Genomic DNA, 17,829 nt, shown 5'->3' with positions numbered 1-17,829 from the left:
TGAAAGAAGTATTTTCTGCTCACCAAGGCTGCAATTGTTTTATTAAAAATACAGAAAAAAATGCAATATTGTGAAATATTATTAAAATGTAAAATCGCTGTTTTCTATGTGAATATCTGTTAAACTGTAATGTATTTCTGTGATGCGCAGCTGTATTTTCAGCATCATTACTCCAGTCTTCAGTGTCACATGATCTTCAGAAATCAGTATAATATGCTGATTTGCTGCTCAAGAAACATTTCTGATTATTATCAATGCTGAAAACAGTTGTACAATATTGTTATGAGTAAATAATATTATTTACAATTGAGCACTAATAATATCTGAGCAGCAAAGAATGGTTCATGTGACACAATAAATGACATTTTACAATATATTCACATAGAAAACAGCTATTTTGAATTTAATTGTTTAAACAATTTGACTGCTTTTTACTGCATTTTTGATCAAATAAATGCAGCCTTGGTGAGACTTCTCAAAACTTGAAAAAAAATCGTAATTATTCTAAACTTTTGACTGGTAGTGTAGCAGATATACAAACCGTGTGACCATCACAATGTGCTGTGCTTGCTTATTTACAACGAAGAGCACACTTTTATCACGTGTGGCTTTATTGTGACGTGTTTGGGGCGCTTGACACATTTAAAAACATGTGATGCACTTTAAAAGCATCACAACAGTCAAGGATGTCCATCTAGTGCTTTTTCACGTAGAAAGACACTTAAAAAGCAGTGCCTTTGAATGCAAAACCATGAGCTGAGCATCTGTCCTACCAGAGCGGAGTAAAGAACAGAGCAGCAGTATTTAGGCACTTTGCATAGATCGCATGTCTAATGCATTCCAGCAGTGATTGAGATGATTGTTGTTTATCAGCAAACTAGTGTTTGGGGATTTTAATGGCTGATGCTGAAATCTAGAGGATGACATAATGCTGAAACATTATTAATGACAGCACATGAGATCAATAAAGTACAGTAGCTTTCAAGGGTTTGTGTTAAAGTCTCCTCTGACGTTGCATTAGTGCATTAGCTGCTTTTCTGTCGTCAGAGAATGAGTGTGGAGGAAAATCTCTAGCATGCAGGCCTGATTCTGCGTCAGCTGTACAAACGTTCTGCTTTCGGAGTGTCTTGTGTTATTAAAAGCCATTTGAGCGATCTCGTCTGAATCTGACCCTTGTTGAAGTCAGACGAGTGTCGCTCTATTAGTGCCCTGCAATTACCAGAGTCCTTCAGAGCGCAAAAAAAAAGCACTTTATACAATACCGACGGATTCAAAGCAGCTTCACTGTAATAAATGGGAAAAAAATGTTGCGAAATGTATCAATATTTTCAATATCAGTAGTACAGCAGCTCTACAGAAGACAACAGAGTCATCTGTTCAGTTCAATAACAATCCCAGTGTTGCAAAGTACCTTAATTGCATTTAGTTAAAGCAGCTCTACAGAAAACAACAGTGTCATTATGGCAGTACAATACAATACAATAATACACAATGCCATGCAAACTTCATAATATTGTGCAGTTTTGTCATGTATTTCTCTAGTGCTTTATACAAAACGGATTGTTTCAAGGCAGCTTTACATTAATAAACAGTAAAATCGCAAATGTTCATCAAATATGAGACAAATCCAAATTCTGCTGTAAATACAGTAGTGTCGTTATTCAGCTCCAGTCAATTCAGTGTAATATTGTTTTGTGATTTTGTGTTTCTGTCAAACAGTAGAGGCTCTGGAGAGGAGATTTCTCTATATATGCTTTTAATGACCCTACAAAGTTGAAATGTGAGAAGAAGAAAACACTGACTTGGTTAAAGTATTTAAATGAAAAAAAAATATTTTGCAAAAAATAGCAAAGCACAGCTTATCATATAGAATATGCATTTTGTTTTACAATGCAAAAAAAATGCATAGAAAAACAAAAAACATACATTAAATATAATCAGTTATTAATATTGGATTGATTCTCTATTGTTTCTGATTACAGCAGAATTTTGCACATCATTTCTTTGTATGACACAGTTTCATTGCGTTATTACCATTAGTTTTACACTCCATGCTTACAGTAAAACCACTGCATAAAGATGCTTGCTAAAGATCCTACTGTATGTTATGGTGGTTATATCACGCAAGTAACGTTTGCTTCGGTCTTCTAGCGTTTACACAGTACAGACTCTTTCACAGAGTCACAGAGATGAACAGGAACACAACAGACTTAGGGCTGGGGGACAAACAATAATATCATATTGAGATCGCAATAAAATGTATGTGGATACTGACGATAAGCTTTGGAGTTGTAGTAATAATAAGGATATTATTTTTAAGGAGTGTCATACAATCAGCATATGTTTTAATCTAGACATTTCTGTTGTGCATTTACTTATTTGGAAAAAATATTTTGCCGTAAATTGTTATATTATCATTTGATCACATTTTAAAAGATGAAATTTCTAAATTGTATTAATTCATTTCATTAGACATGATTTTTGATGATAAATTTGTGTTAAATCATAAAAAACACAAAATCCAGAAAAATGGAAAACACATAATTTAAATAAAAAATAAAATGGATTTCATGGGACCCTAAATAATAATAATAATAAAAAAAGCTACTCTGTGGAGTTTAATTGTTAAACAAACAAGTTCTGTTTACATTCATTATCAAGGTCTGACAGACATGTGAAATACAGACGTGTAAAATATATATATATATGACCCTGGAGCACAAAACCAGTCTTAAGTGTCAATTTTGTGAAATTGAGATTTATGCATCATCCGAAAGCTGAATAAATAAGCTTTCCATTGATGTAAGGTTTGTTAGGATAGGACAATATTTGAAAATCTGGAATCTGAGGGTGCAAAAAAATCTAAATATTGAGAAAATCATCTTTAAAGTTGTTCAAATGAAGTTCTTAGCAATGCATATTACTAATCAAAAATTAAGTTTTGATATATTTACGGTAGGAAATTTACTAAATATCTTCATGGAACATGATCTTTACTTAATATCCTAATGATTTTTGGCATAAAGAAAAATGCATAATTTTGACTCATACAATGTATTGTTGGCTATTGCTACAAATATACCCCAGCGACTTAACACTGCTTTTGTGCTGCAGGGTCACATATATATGTATGTAGGCCATATCTACCATCCCTAAGCAAAATCAATGATGGAAACTCAACTATGTTCTGTAAAGCAGTGCTAAAAGACAGCATTGTCAGTATTCAGCTCAGTTCAGACAGATGATTGAACTTTCGAGTCCTCGCTGGATCTCAGGACAAAATCAGGAACTGTAAGAACCGGCCAAATGCTTTCATAACTTCTGGCGCCGTTAACGCGCCTCAACCTCGAATTCCTCTGGTGTTTTTAATGCTTACCACTTTGTGGCGTTAAACATAACTTTAAAGCTTAGAGAAAATAATCTCGCTGCCAAATCGCACTGGATTTCAAAAACACGGCCAGTAATGATGAATGGTGTTTGTACAGATGGGGCACATTTAAATCTGCCGCCTCGCAGCGCTGCGATCACAGACGAGTCTCGGAGCGATCGGAGCGGCTCAAACACAAACCGTCAGCCGCAGAGCCACGAGTCTCACGCAGAACCAGCGCTGGAGCTCACAGAGGATAGGGCTGAAAACTGCTTCTGCTCACAGTTTAGAGAGAAGCCGAAATGAAATAGCTGGCTGTTTCTGCTGCTCATGTACACTTTCAAATCAGATTTTGTGTGACACGCGGTTACTAAAGCAATAAGCCCCGTGAAGCCGTGGTTTACAGTGAATTTATAACAGCTAAGGGGCATTGTTAGGTTTCACGGGGCTTATTGCTTTTAGTAAACGGTTATTCCATATACGTAGTAAGGTTTCACAAAATAAAACAGAGCAAACAAAGTGTAATGATATTAATAAAAACAGTATTCTTCCACCAAACAATGTAGCTCCTCAGAAACAGTTGTGGTTGCTACAAAGTGGTTGCCGAGCAACACACAAACGTAAACAAAGGTGTATGTTACTTTGTAGAGTAATTTACAACAGCTTCGAACGCGGCTCAGCCAATCAGAATCAAGGACCGGAACTCTCTGGTTTATAAAGTGTGCTTTCTACAGAATGCATTCAGCAAAACTCTTACTGAAATAAATTCAGCTCTATGCAGGTAGGATGCAAACGCACAACACAATCACATTTATATAGATATGTTGTTTACTGTGATTAAGATTCATTTGCATGCTGCTGGAGCTCAGATGTTAATGTCAGACGTGGTTTATTTTAGTGATTGTACAGTAAACAGTGCTGTACTCGGCAGGAAAAATAACAGTATTAAAGTTACTTGTGGATTATTGTGATGTTTTTATCAGCTGTTTGGACTCTCATTCTGACGGCACCCATTCACTGCAGAGCATCCATTGCTGAGACACTGATGCAATGCTACATTTCTCCAAATCTTTTTCAGCAAATTTGGTGAACTATTCCATTAGTGTTGTAAAATTCATCAATTATGAAACAAACTCATTCAGATCCTTCCAGTTCTAGTTTTGTTCTCATCTGATAGTGTCAGTGCAGTTAAATTGATAACATTACTGCATATTAACATGCATGTGAATGCTCCGTAATCAAACCGTCTGTCTCTTTATTTCAGAAACGTGTTCACTCTCGTGTTTTGCTGGCTCAGTGTGTTGTAGTCCTGAAGTAAAAACATCTCTGTGTTTCTCATTTGCGTGTCAGGTTTATTTTCAGATGAAGGAGTTTTTACTGAGTCTCTCTAAATGAACCGGTGTGAAGTAGCAGGATTCTCCTAACGAGAATCGGAGGACTTTTACAGTTTCTGTCAGCAGCTGTGTTTCAGCGTCTCTCGCTCGTTCTTCAGCAGCAGGTGTTTCTCATTTGTTTCCACTCAGCAAATACTCACACGCCCATGATTGAGAAGTGTGTTGTTCAGCTGGGAAACTCTACCTCCTCAGATTTATCGTCTCTGATTATTATCATTTTTTTATTTTTTGTTTATTTGTTTTGAATGACCGCCCTTCATACTGCACAGTGTGTGTAAGTGCTGTTCTCAGTTATTTATTATATGATCCAGATGCCAAGTACAGATGTTTTATTAGACATATTTGCCATTTACACTTTAAACTTAAATTCTGCAGTGTGTGTTTGGCTGGTTATGTTTGATCAGCATTAAATATAAAGTTTCCAGAAGGGTTTTCTTCATGCAGTCATGTTTGTGATTGATGTGTGTGTGTGTGTGAAAGCATATCTTTGCTCCCGCTGAAGCTCTTTAATGGCCATCATTCCCTGCTATTGTTCTGTGCTGTGGTCTTTGACAGGCACTCAAGGATTGTTTGTGTGTCGGCCTCCATTAGCATGTGTGTGTGAGTAATTACAGCCGCTATTGTTCCTCTTAACGTGCTAATACATGAGTATCAGAGAGGTGTGAACGGAATCAAACAGCGTGTTAATCTGCTGTTAGTGTGTCAGGCTCTGATGCAGGAGCGCGATCAGTTATGATGCTGTACAGGCTGAGGTTTTGAAGTTCATAGTAAACAGAACACTGTAAAAATTATTTTTTTGAACTTCTAAACCAAGATTATTGGAGTATGTTTTACAAAAAATATATTATTTTATTTTTATTTTTTTCTTTAGTTTTTATTAATTATATATATATAATTTATTTTTAATTTATTTATTAATTTCATATTTATATTATGTAACATTTATTTTTTATAAAATAAAATAAAATAATAAAAAATAAAACTTTTCAATTTCAGTCTTCTTCAAAATATCACATTTAATTCATTGTTACTTGCCGTTTCTTTGTAATTATTTGTGAAATTTACTAGGAATGAATTTGATAATTGCTTATATTTTCTCAGTGCGTCTTCATCAGCTGAATGTATGGAAGCCCATTTCCTCAATGAATAAAAAACTTTCTCAAAATCCTGAGAAGTCCGAATTGTGAGTTGATATCTCAGAATTCTGACTTTTTATTGTACTTTTGTGAAGAAAAGTCTGAATTATGATTAAAAAATCGCAATTTAGATTTTTTTAATTCTGTGTCAGAAACAGACTTCCATAAATTTCATTTTGCAAAACACAACACACAGTTCTCTATGTAACACACACACATCTAACAGGAATTAATATTAAGGCAAAGGTGTTTGCTTTTGAGATGTTTGTGATGTTCTGAATGCAGCGCTTCATTTGGCAAGAGATGTGAGGCATTTTGCATTTTGTGTGCAATTCTTGGATTTGTGTGTGAAGTTTTGAAAAAAAGAGGCAAAGTTTTGAAAATGTGTGTAAGCAGCTGAAAAAAACAAACTAATATTTCTTATTTGTCCCGCTGAGCGTCTCAGTGTTTTGTACTGTTTCTCAGCCGCTGGTGGTTTAATCTCAGAGCAGATGCTGGTGGATTCACACTGCTGACTGCTGACCGAAGCACTTATACAGCAGCACCAGAGCTCCAAACACTCGTGTGTGTGCTGTGAGTGTATGTAGAGTTACGACCGCTGATGTAATCGCACTCCCACAGTCCCCTCCTGCAGCAGATGAAAGGCTCTGCTGTCAAACTCTCTTTCACGCCGGCGCTCTCTCGCTCTCTGAAGTCTCTCGCGGCTCTCTGACCGATCCACAGAGAGAATCTCGCCAGCGCCGTATTGTTGAGCTGTTGTTCTCGGAGGGTCTCGTGTGTGAAAGCGTTTGTTCGCGGCCTGCGCCCCGGCATTGTGTACTTTTTGTCCCGGCTGAGAGAGAATTCCACGCGCTTTCAGGGTCATTTACACCCAAAGAGTGTTTGTCTTTGAGGATGGAGCTCTTTGTGTGTGTGAGAGTGTGTGTGTGTGTGTGTGTGAGTGTGTGTGTGTGAGAGTGTGTGTGTGTGTGTGTGTGTGCTCACTGACCTCATAAAAACTACACACTCACAGTGAGTGAGAGAGCACCATTGCTTCCAACTAAAATACAAATCCATAATAACGCTTAATTCGGGATCCATTGGTGAGCAAGTGACATTTCTCCAAATCTGATGAAGAAACAAACTCATCCTAATCTTGGCTGGCCTGAGGGTGAGCACATTTACCGCAGATTTTCATTTTTGGGTGAACTATTCCTTTAATACAAACACCTTTAGAGTATTGAACATGTAAATAAATTGAGTCAGTGTCACTTTAGAATTAGAAGTGCAACTTTAATTTCTACTGTAAAGCAGCTCATGTTTTTACGTCTGCGCTCAGCGACGGAGCAGAAGATTTCCGCATCACAGAAGGCGGAGCCTCAGAGCCACGCCCACCTGTTATGCAATCACCACAAACCAATGGAAGTTTGAAGGTGTTTACCAGCCGGAGAGAACTGATTTCATTTGCAATGCTTCATGTTTGTTTTTCAGTCGGGGCTTTTATTATCTGTCTTCATTCATGCAACCTTCGTCTTTTTGTTTCTTTCTCTTTACTTTTGTAAACACTTTTGAAGACATTTTTAGCAGTCAAACCTTAATTCATTTTAGAGTTTTTATCTAAAACCTTTTATAGTAGCACTTGTATTGTATTTCAACTCGTTTCTCGCCGTGACAATAGCCAACGAAGCTGGTGTGGCATTAAAACCCCAACTAACCGAGCAGCTCTTTACCGCTGTGCGCGTTCTGTTTCTCACACTCTTCTTGACTCTTCTCTTTTCCCAGCATTTGCCAGAACTCCTCTGTGAAATTCCTCATGCACAGGATGGTTTCCCTCCCTCACAATCACACAGATGCGGATGCATTCAGAAGCAACTCCGTTTCAAATATGTTTAGAATCTGCTCCCATCACACGTGTGTGTGTGTGTGTGTGTGTGTGTGTGCAGTGTCTACATCAATTTTGAAGCTGGTTGAAAAGCCACAAACGGCCGATGGCTCGCGGCCACATGCGGATCCATTTCTTTGGGGTTGAGAGGTTATCCGCACATATTTTCCACTACAGGGACGATTTTACATGAAGATTTTCAGTGTGAGACGCTTGAGCTGAAGCCAAGCAGACGCGTGCAACTTCACATAATGCTGTGGTTTGATTATCCATGCGAGTTCAGTCTTGGAATTTGGACTACTCTGTACCTGTTTTACCTCTAAAAGGTGCATATTAGTACCACAGAGTATTAGAATGTACCATTAAGGTACTTCTATGAACCTTTTAGGGGTAAATAAGGCACAAAGTTGTTCTTTAATGGTTTTACAATCGCTCTTTTTTGATAGTGTCGTGGCATGCTAAACATTTTAATCATTTTCTAACTCTTGTACAGGTATCACATGTGCTCAGATTCACTGAGAGACCTTTGGAGATGTTTATATTTAAAATCCGTCATCAAGACGTCTGGAGTTCGAGGTGCTCTGTTCTTGCGAGCTGATTGGCTGAGGCTGCGTGTGTGGGCCGGATGAAGCTGTCAATCAAAGCGCAGCCACTTTACTTAAGCGTGTGACACTGATTCTGTCAGACAGCGTAAATATTTGGCTGCGATTGAGCAGAAAGGTAAACACAGGGCCTGCGGAGTAAATGCAGAACACAGACTAAATGACCTGCGTTTCTCTAGACTGATCAAAGCGCTTATGCATCGCATCTACGCCGACCTGCATTTGTCGTTTCGTCGCATAACCGCACCGCAATTAGGTCCAGACAAGAACCACCTACTTAGAATAACATTAGACATAAAATCACATTACAGCTCAAGATTGACGGCCTACAGCTTGTGCATTTCCATAGACACAGATATTTCCATAAATACATATACATATGTCAGTGCATTAGTGGCTCTGTTTTTAAGAATGAGTCATTGAATCATTTATTCTATTCTTAAAAGTAACTCTTTATGAGTGAGTCACTTGAATCATTCAGCACTCAAACGATTCAGTGATTCACTGTGACTCATGCTTATATTTAATTTAAATTATTATTTATTCAGTTGATTCATTTGGAAATTAAATTACTGTTTATGAGTGAGTCACCTGAATCATTCAGCTGATTTAGTGATGCACTCTTAATGAGTGTTGGAATCATTCATTCAGTTGAATCTTTATGGCAGCCGTCTGAAGCGCTGGAGCCGCAGCTGTCAGGAGGACCTTTAGCGTGTTGATGTTTAACTCACTAATGCAGTGCGGGAATGTTTACGGCGGTGCGAGCTGCTTTTAGTGATGCTGTTGAGCCGGTCTGGAGACGTCACGGTGAGATAAAGACCCTCCACAGGGAATGAAACCAAAGCAGACGGCAAACTGTGACGCTTTGTGAAATCTGCAGGAGATGAAACTCAGAAAACAGTGTCTAGTGATGTTGTGTCAGCTTGTGTGGAAGTTCAGTTTCTCCAGAAGTTGTCACAGACAAAACTCTAAGGTTTTACTTGATGCTTTTCTTAAAACAAAATGAACAACACTAAGGGGACATTTACATAACGTTCAACTAAAAACAAAAAACGTACGCATTTTGGCCGTTTGTTTTTAAGGATCTGAAAACACAAACTTTTGAAAACAAAGTGCATGTTTTTGTAAATGATAACTTTATCATCTCCGTCTAAACTATAACAACATAAATGTTCAGTCTATAGGCATGCACGAGTTTCAAGTCACATCACCAATACTGGCCTGGCATGCATTATACAGCATTTTAGTCATTTTCACAGATCCGTGTGAACGGGGATTGTTTGACAGTGTTGTTGGCTATATGCAATTTTTTTCAAAAATATAAAGGAAAGACGGTTACACTTTATTTTAAGGTGTTCTTGTTACAGTGTAATTATACATTTAAGTACTGAGTAATATTAATTAACTACATGTACTTACTATATGGTTATGGTTAGGATTAGGGTTTGGTTCAGGGTTACTTACATGTAATTATGCATAATTACGTGTTATTATAATAATAAATACATGCAACATGTTTAACAATGACACCTTAAAATAAAGTGTTACCGGAAAAACTTTTCTGTTTTATAGTACACTATTGTCATGTTTTAACCTTTAATTTTAAAGAATTTTTTTATTTTTTGTGGGATATTATTCTGGTGGAAGTCTATTCCAGTCACGAGTTCCTCTAAAGGCAAATGATAACTCATTGAACTAGTTTACTTAGTTAATCCAGTGACTAGTCCTTCCTCAGAAGTCCATCAACACATTAGCTTGACATGACAGAAGTTTAGATGAAACCCTGATGGTGAGGTTTGAGAGAGAGAGCTTTTGTGTGTGTTATGACTGTCTGACACTGAAAAAATCAAAGCCAAACTCCAGTCACAGAAGAAATGCGCTCACACACACACACACTCACTCACTCACTCACTCACACACTCACTCACTCACACACACACACACACACACACACACACACACACACACACAGACACACACACACGGCGGCTCTGTTCTGAATTAGTGTGAGTCTGGGTTAAGTGTGTGCATCTGAAGCTTGGCGTTACGCGTCACGTTACTCATCTGCTGGAGTAATGCACAGGCAGGGCATCGTGGGAAAGTTTCCCAGTTTATCAGAGTCCATTCACAAATCCTGCGGCCGTACTGAGCGCTGTCGAGCTCTGGCTTTGTTTGTGTTCTTAGCTGGTGGGAAACAGAGTGCGGATGATGTCATGAGAAAGAGTTTGTGCCGTTAACGGCGTCCATTAGCACGGCACCATCACTCACAGACAGACGCTCCTCAATCACAGCGGCACACATCCACTTCACATCTACGATTAAAGACAGAACATAGATATCTGAAGACTGAACAGACTGTAAACGCAGATGTGTGTGGCATTCATATATATAACCATAGAGTTTATATAGCTATAACGATAACTCTTATCATCCACACCAATGGTGACATTTGTTTATTGACACTTTTACAACTTTGATCTGATCAGTTCAATAGCAAATTGTTCATGACTCTGATTCTGAATATGTGCTGACAGTCTTGGAAGTTTGGTAATTTTTCAGGACTAAATGCCTGTTCACACCAAGAACAATTACTAGATTCACAACTTTTTGTAATATTGTTATTCATATTGTTTTAAAAATCGATCTGAATTTAAAAGAATAGTGAAGTCCACACCACAACTATATCAATAACGACACACAGGAACGTTATCGTCAGAATCACTTTCAACAATGAATTAACAATAAAAACATTGAATCATTACAGTTTTTTTCTCTAGAACACATTTCTCAATACTAAAGTCACTTTTAAAAACTCTTCACACAGTTCTCCAAACCATCTTTCAACTCGACACAGCAGTTCATCTCACATTCAAAATGCACTAAAATTACCTCAAACTATGTCTCAAATCAACTCATTCTTCCATAACACTAGCAAACATACACACTTTATCTCTCATAACACAACCACCTAAAAAGCACTAACAACAGGTAGCATTATACAATGTTTGCTTTTGTACTGTGCTAGGTTTTGAAAACAGTATGTAAACGTGCAAATTGGCTTGTGTAGTACATAAAGTCTTGGTGGCGTTTGTGCTGAAGTGATAAAAGAATTCATGTAATCTGACAGATGTCGTCAATGAATGCATTTTGTGCCAAAGCAAAGCAGTTTAGCCCACAGAGACTGATGTTGTGCTCGCTGTCTGAAGAGTTCTGAAGAATTGACATAAGTATTGAGAAATATGTCCCAGCGATCGTAAAACACTGTAAAGCGACAGACGACAGCAGCACACGCTTACAACAAACAGAACGATATCATGCATTGGTGCGGACGCTAATATGGTTATCGTTATTGTTTTCGGTGTGAACGGGCCTTAAGACTAATATTATTTAAGCCCTGTCACAGATTTTCAGCTGATTTGAGTGTTTGGGAAACCTGTTTGGACTCAATCATCGTTATTATTTCTGTGATTGTGTTCGGTGCAGAAATCACACACTCTTCAGCTCTGTGGAGTGTTTTCAGCGCATCCATCGTAACGTAACGGGTGATTTCCATCACAAAGCTGAATTATTGACTTTCATAGGGCCGCTGTGCTTTGATATGGACGCTCTCTGGTTCCCGCGCGTGTGAATGTGGCCAGTGACCCACAGAACGGACACAACGCATTCGTTCAGGCCCGGCTCTTTCATTCAGCGCCTCCTCCTCCTCCGCGCCGTAATTTAAGGGGCTGAAAGGCTCTTTTGCGCCGCTGAAGATGCTTTGGCCGCGGCAGATGGAGGGAGTTTGGGAGGCTAGCGGGGTGGCGATAGGCTAATTTGAGCAGCACAAAGCCAGCGCGCTTTCAAATGCAGAGCAGGAGGCTTTGATGAGCGCGGGATGAAAGCGCAGGGAGCCCAGCGGCCGACGGGGCCCTTTGTCCCAGACAAGAAGGCATCTGCTGGGCTTTGCCCTCCTCTCTGGGACGAGCCCCTCAAACAATGACGGACGGGGCCAGAGAGTGTTACCGGCGCTGATGAAAAGAGTTTGAGTGTGTGTGTGTGTGTGTGAAACTCTTAAACTCATCTGCAGCATTTGGCTATGAGCTCACAGGTGGAGGAAACATGATTGATTCTCCTGTTGGGAGCAAATACACTTGTTTGTTTGGAAGAGGAACTATTGTGAGTGATCAGTCTAAACCAGGGGTGTCAAACTCAGATCCTGGAGGGCCATAGCCCTGCAGAGTTTAATTCCAACCCTGCCCCAACACACATACCATGTAGTTTTCAAATAAACCTAAATGACTTGATTAGCTGGGTCAGGTGTGTTTAATTAGGGTTGAATCTAAACTGTGCAGGGCTGTGGCCCTCCAGGAACTGAGTTTGACACCCCTGGTCTAAACAGTGTGTGTGTGTGGTGTGTGTGTGTGTGTGTGTAAACACTGGGGAATTTCATGGTGACACAATGGTGAGCTGCAGCAGCAGAAGCAACAAAAAGCGGCAGCTAGAACTAATTAAGAGAAACTCTCCTCCGCGGAGCCTTTGATCTGTGAGAGTTTCACTCACGCTTCAGCAGAACCTCCTTCAGGAGCGTCAGACACAAACACTTCTTCTTGTCTGTCTTCACTAGCACTAGTCCTCATATACTGATCAAGCCTCTAAAAAAGTTGTATGTCAGTGCAGCATTTGTGATCCACACATGTTTGTGTATGTTGTTGTGCTTTTACTTTACTGCATAAAGTAGAAGCACAACAACATACTTGTTGTTATGCACTTTCCTCAGATTTTTCTAAGATTTTAACTTCAGCAGATCAGCACAGTGCTCAAACAACACATTTTTGGCACAGACACTAAACTAAAAACTTTTTGGGACAGGAATAATACTACGAAAAAGAAGACTCTTTGCCTCCCACTGCCAGCAACTTACACGAGAGTGTGTGTGGTGAGAAAGAAAATGCCTCTTGTGGAATCTACTTGCTGCATGAACTGCCACAGACTTCTACAAAGGATTGTGGTTCTTGTCATGAGTATCTTGTATTGCTTCCATAGCATCCTCTACCCCAGATACGGCTATGACAAGGCTTGCAAACACTGGTATTCTACCACCCCCTATACACCTTGAGAACAGATTTGAAGCATTAATGAATGTGGGTGAGGAATCCCCAAATGTGACTGAACATGGATCATATAGGCTGATTCATTCAGGAGTGAATTAAATGGTTCTTTATGAACGGTCCATTGAATCATTAGGCTTGTTTGACTTGAAGCGGATCATCACCATCAGACCGATCGGTGTGTGACATCAAAGTACTGCAAGAGCTTTAGAGAGCAGACGGCTCCTTATGCTTTTGAATCGCTGGGAATTAGATGTTTTGTTTCCAGTCAAGATTTGGAGAAACTTGTTCATGCCTTTATCACCTGCAGGGTGGACTATTGTAATGGTCTCCTCACCGGCCTTCCCAAGAAGACCATTAGACAGCTGCAGCTCATCCAGAACGCTGCTGCCAGAATTCTGACTAGAACCAGAAAATCTGAGCATATCACACCAGTCCTCAGCTCCTTACACTGGCTTCCAGTTATATTTAGGATTGATTTTAAAGTACTTTTACTCGTAAGATAGTTCACCCAAAAATCATTATTCTGTTATCATTTACTCACCCTCAGTATGACTAACTTTCTTCTGTGGAGCACAAAGTAACATATAAGTTAAGACATGATTATTAAAAATAAGATATTTTGATGAAATTCAAGACTGTTGGTTCCTGTTTCTGTTCCCATTGACTTCCACTGTATGGACAAAAAAGTACAATTGAAAAAGTCAGCGGGAACCAAAACTGTTGAGTTACCAACCTTAGTAAAAAAGTAATATATTTAAAATACATTTATTTCATACTAAGTATAGTTCAAATCTATTAACATATTTACTGACAGACAACTCGAGACTTACTGATATAAAAATTATAATTAAACTTTACTAGTTGGCATACTACTTGTGCACAATGCACGTTTCTTAATATTAAGCCTAAAATGTGTTTTAATGTCACTTTTGATGAGGATTGTATGATCTTTGAATAATATCAGACTTTAAATGCAAAATGTACCTGAAGTATACTTGCAATAGTTCCACTTTAGCACAATCGAATATACTAAGTATATACTTAATTGTACTTCTGCACAATTAAAGTGCATTAAGTACAAAACTAGTTGTTCCAATTTAGCAGACTTTAAGTATACCAGTTTAGTATTCTAAAAGTACAATTGCAGGACCTTTTATTAATGTATTTGTAGCATACTTAGCATGAAATAAGTACTGTATATTTATTTTCAGAATATCTTCACAGAAAGCAGTCAGTCGTGCAGGTTTGGGTAGCATGATGGCAGAGGTTCTCTGGCAGGTGTGCAGGATGAACACTAAAGCTCTGGTTTGTGTTTCAGGTGATCTTCGCTCTGAATCAGACGCTGCTGCAGCAGGAGAGTCTCCGCGCCGGGGGCCTGCAGGTGCCTTACACCACAGAGCACCTGATTAAGCACTACAACTGTGGAGACCTCAACTCCATCATCTTCAACCACGACACCTCGCAGGTACTGAGGTCCTGTCACGCCACATTCAGTCTGACTCAATAGAGTCACAGAGCATGTAGTCCTCCAGGACACTGTACTTCTCAGTTCATTCCTATGAAAAGATTTGTTTTGATATTGCGTTTATACAACAGTTCGACAGCACGAGTGTGTAAATACATAAACAAAATAACAACGGAGTGTCTTTAAAAACCCTCTTTTGGGTTCCACCACAGATTCAAATCTCAGTTTGAGTTTAACAGCTGAGCCCAAACCTCCGTTACTAATTACAAAACATTACTTTAGAACTCGTAACGAATGGACGTTGAGTTGCTTCATTGAAAGCTTATTGTATTACTGTATTAAAGCAGTGTATAGTAGAGTATTATGAGAGAGAGATGGACTGAGCGAGTGTGATTACCTGCATCTGATACAGCATTCATTCTTCAGATCTCATTTCATTAGAAAATGGTGAATTGTTTGTTTGTAGGAAGAGGTCGTTTTTAATTTTGTTTTTCTTAATGTGCTATTACAGTTTTTCTCGATTGCTAACACACAATTCACTATTTTCTCACAACTATAAACACAATCTCAAAACTACACACCAACTTGTGCAAACTTCCAGCTCAACATCAAACAGTTTAGTCAAAAACACATTCTCTTTGGTCAGACTCAAGCTTTGGCCTCAGATGACACACAAAGCTGTCAAACACAGAGTATTTTCCTGACTAGAGAACACCAGTGAGATCAGTTCAAAACACTGTTACATAAACCTGCTTTTGGGAAGCAGGAGACATTTTGCAAGTCAATATCTGTTACAGTATGCAGCATAAATAGAGCGGTGCAGATACAGTAAAATTCAGCATTAAACTGTAAGAAAAGTTTACTTTCACTACACTACTGTAAAGTGATCTTACGGTAGATGAAAAGCACTAGAAGAGAAAAGTTCAAAAACCAAGCAACAGGATATACAGTAAACACAGATTGGAATATACTGTCAGTTACTGTAAATAAATAAATAAATACAGCATTCTCTGCCAAGTTGCATTACAGTATTGGTAATATCCTTATTTGTTATATGATCTTACAGTAGAGGAAAAGCACTAGAAGAGAAAAGTTCAAAAACCAAACAACAGAATATACAGTAAACACACATTGGAATATACTGTCAGTTACTATACAGCAATAAATAAATAGCTAACTAACTAAATAAATACAGTTTTTTTTACAATCGCTAGGACACATTTCTCACTTTTTCAAAACTCCTCACACAGCGAGCACAAATGTGGGCTAAACTGTGGATCAATTATCATTGCTTTGGCACAAAATGCATTCATTGATGACATCTATCAAATTACATGAATTCTTTTATCACTTTGACACAAACACCACCAAAACTTTATGTACTATACAAGCCAATTTGCACATGTTTACATACTGTTTTCAAAACTGTTAAACTTAAGTTCAAAAGCACAGTACAAAAATGAATAAGAGAAATTTGCAACATTTCTACAGTAATATCATATAGAAAAATATTCTGAAGGTAAAAAATCAAATACTATCAAAGCAGTTGCATATAGCTGAACATATGTGTTACTTAGTCTTTCACTTTCATTACCATCTATACAAAAGGGGAAAGCTTAGAAATAAATTTGTACTATAATGTAAACATGGACAATGTAACAGGCAGTGAATTATAAACAGTAGAGAGCATCATTCTTTTTTTTTAAAGAAATTTTACAAAAGAAAAACATTGTATAATGCTACCTGTTGTTAGTGTTTTTTAGGTTGTTGTGTTCTGATTGATAAAGTATGTTTGTTTGGTGAAAACCTTTGCTAGAGTTATGTAAGAATGAGTTGATTTGAGGCATTAATGAAGTGTTTTGGTAGTTGTGGTACATTTTGAATGTGAAATGAACTGCTGTGTCAAGTTGAAAGATGTTTAGGAGAACTGTGTGAAGAGATTTGAAAAAGTGAATTTAGTATTGAGAAATGTGTCCTAGCGATAGTAAAAAAAAACTGTAAATTCAACATCCTCTGCCAAGTTGCATTACAGTATTGGTAATATCCTTATTTGTTATACTATAACAGTTTCTTAGTCTTCTGAGAAAAGACTTATCTGCCTCCCCTCAGTTCTGCACAAACACATGTAAGAAATGCTTGGCGACAAATCAATTCAACAGTTATGAGTTTGAGGCTGTGTGCTACAGTATTTACAGTACAAAGAACAGTGAAAGTGCTCTCATCTGAAGTACTGTAGTTGTAAAGTGTAAGTCGTGTAAAACCCTGTAGATGAGCTGCAGGCCAGCTTTCCTTATGATCACAAGAACATGCTCAACTACAGTGCTTTATATTTCATCAGCAACACATTGTGTGTTTGTGTTTTCTAAATGAGAACATGGTTAAACCTGTGCAAAATAATGGCGTTCTTGTGTAGAGTTTAGCTGAAAACACTGAGCAAATTGGAACATGTGTGTGAACAGGTGAAATGTGTTAAAAGTTTTGAGAAACGTGTCTTTGTTTCGAGAACTGTGTGAATGGTTTGGAAAATTGTGCCAAATTAATCAGTTATACCCCCGGTTTCACAGACGAGGCTTAAGCCTAATCCTAGACTAAAGTGTAAGTCTGAGCTGTTTCAACTGCTTAAAATATATCAGTGCCTTTGTTTTATCTCAAGATGCACACCAGCAGTGTTGGGGAAAGTTACTTTTAAAAGTAATGCATTACAATATTGCGTTACTCCATAAAAAAGTAACTAATTACGGTACTTAGTTACTTTTTATGGAAAGTAATGCGTTACGTTACTTTTGCGTTACTTTCGCGTTACTTTTTAAATATGAGCAGGGCTTGATTGTTTTTAATATAAGAAGTTCTATTTATAGCAAATGTAAAAGCCCTTTCACACCAAAAAGTGTAATGAATAAACCTCAGGCTGAAG

General features: G+C 38.1%; 1 protein-coding gene across 1 annotated transcript in view; it reads left to right on the top strand.

Moving 5' to 3' along the window:
* Nucleotides 1-17,829, top strand: part of trabd2a (TraB domain containing 2A) — a 53,470-nt gene that overhangs the window by 4,764 nt on the left and 30,877 nt on the right. The window contains exon 3 of the mRNA XM_016524031.1: nucleotides 14,769-14,915. Within this exon, the coding sequence (XP_016379517.1) occupies nucleotides 14,769-14,915 (147 nt within the window). The remainder of the gene's footprint in view (nucleotides 1-14,768; nucleotides 14,916-17,829) is intronic.

The sequence above is a fragment of the Sinocyclocheilus rhinocerous genome, unplaced genomic scaffold (genome assembly GCF_001515625.1).
Source record: "Sinocyclocheilus rhinocerous isolate Xijiao unplaced genomic scaffold, SAMN03320098_v1.1 scaffold991, whole genome shotgun sequence".
NCBI lineage: Eukaryota > Metazoa > Chordata > Actinopteri > Cypriniformes > Cyprinidae > Sinocyclocheilus > Sinocyclocheilus rhinocerous.
This window is presented reverse-complemented; position numbering and strand designations above follow the sequence as displayed.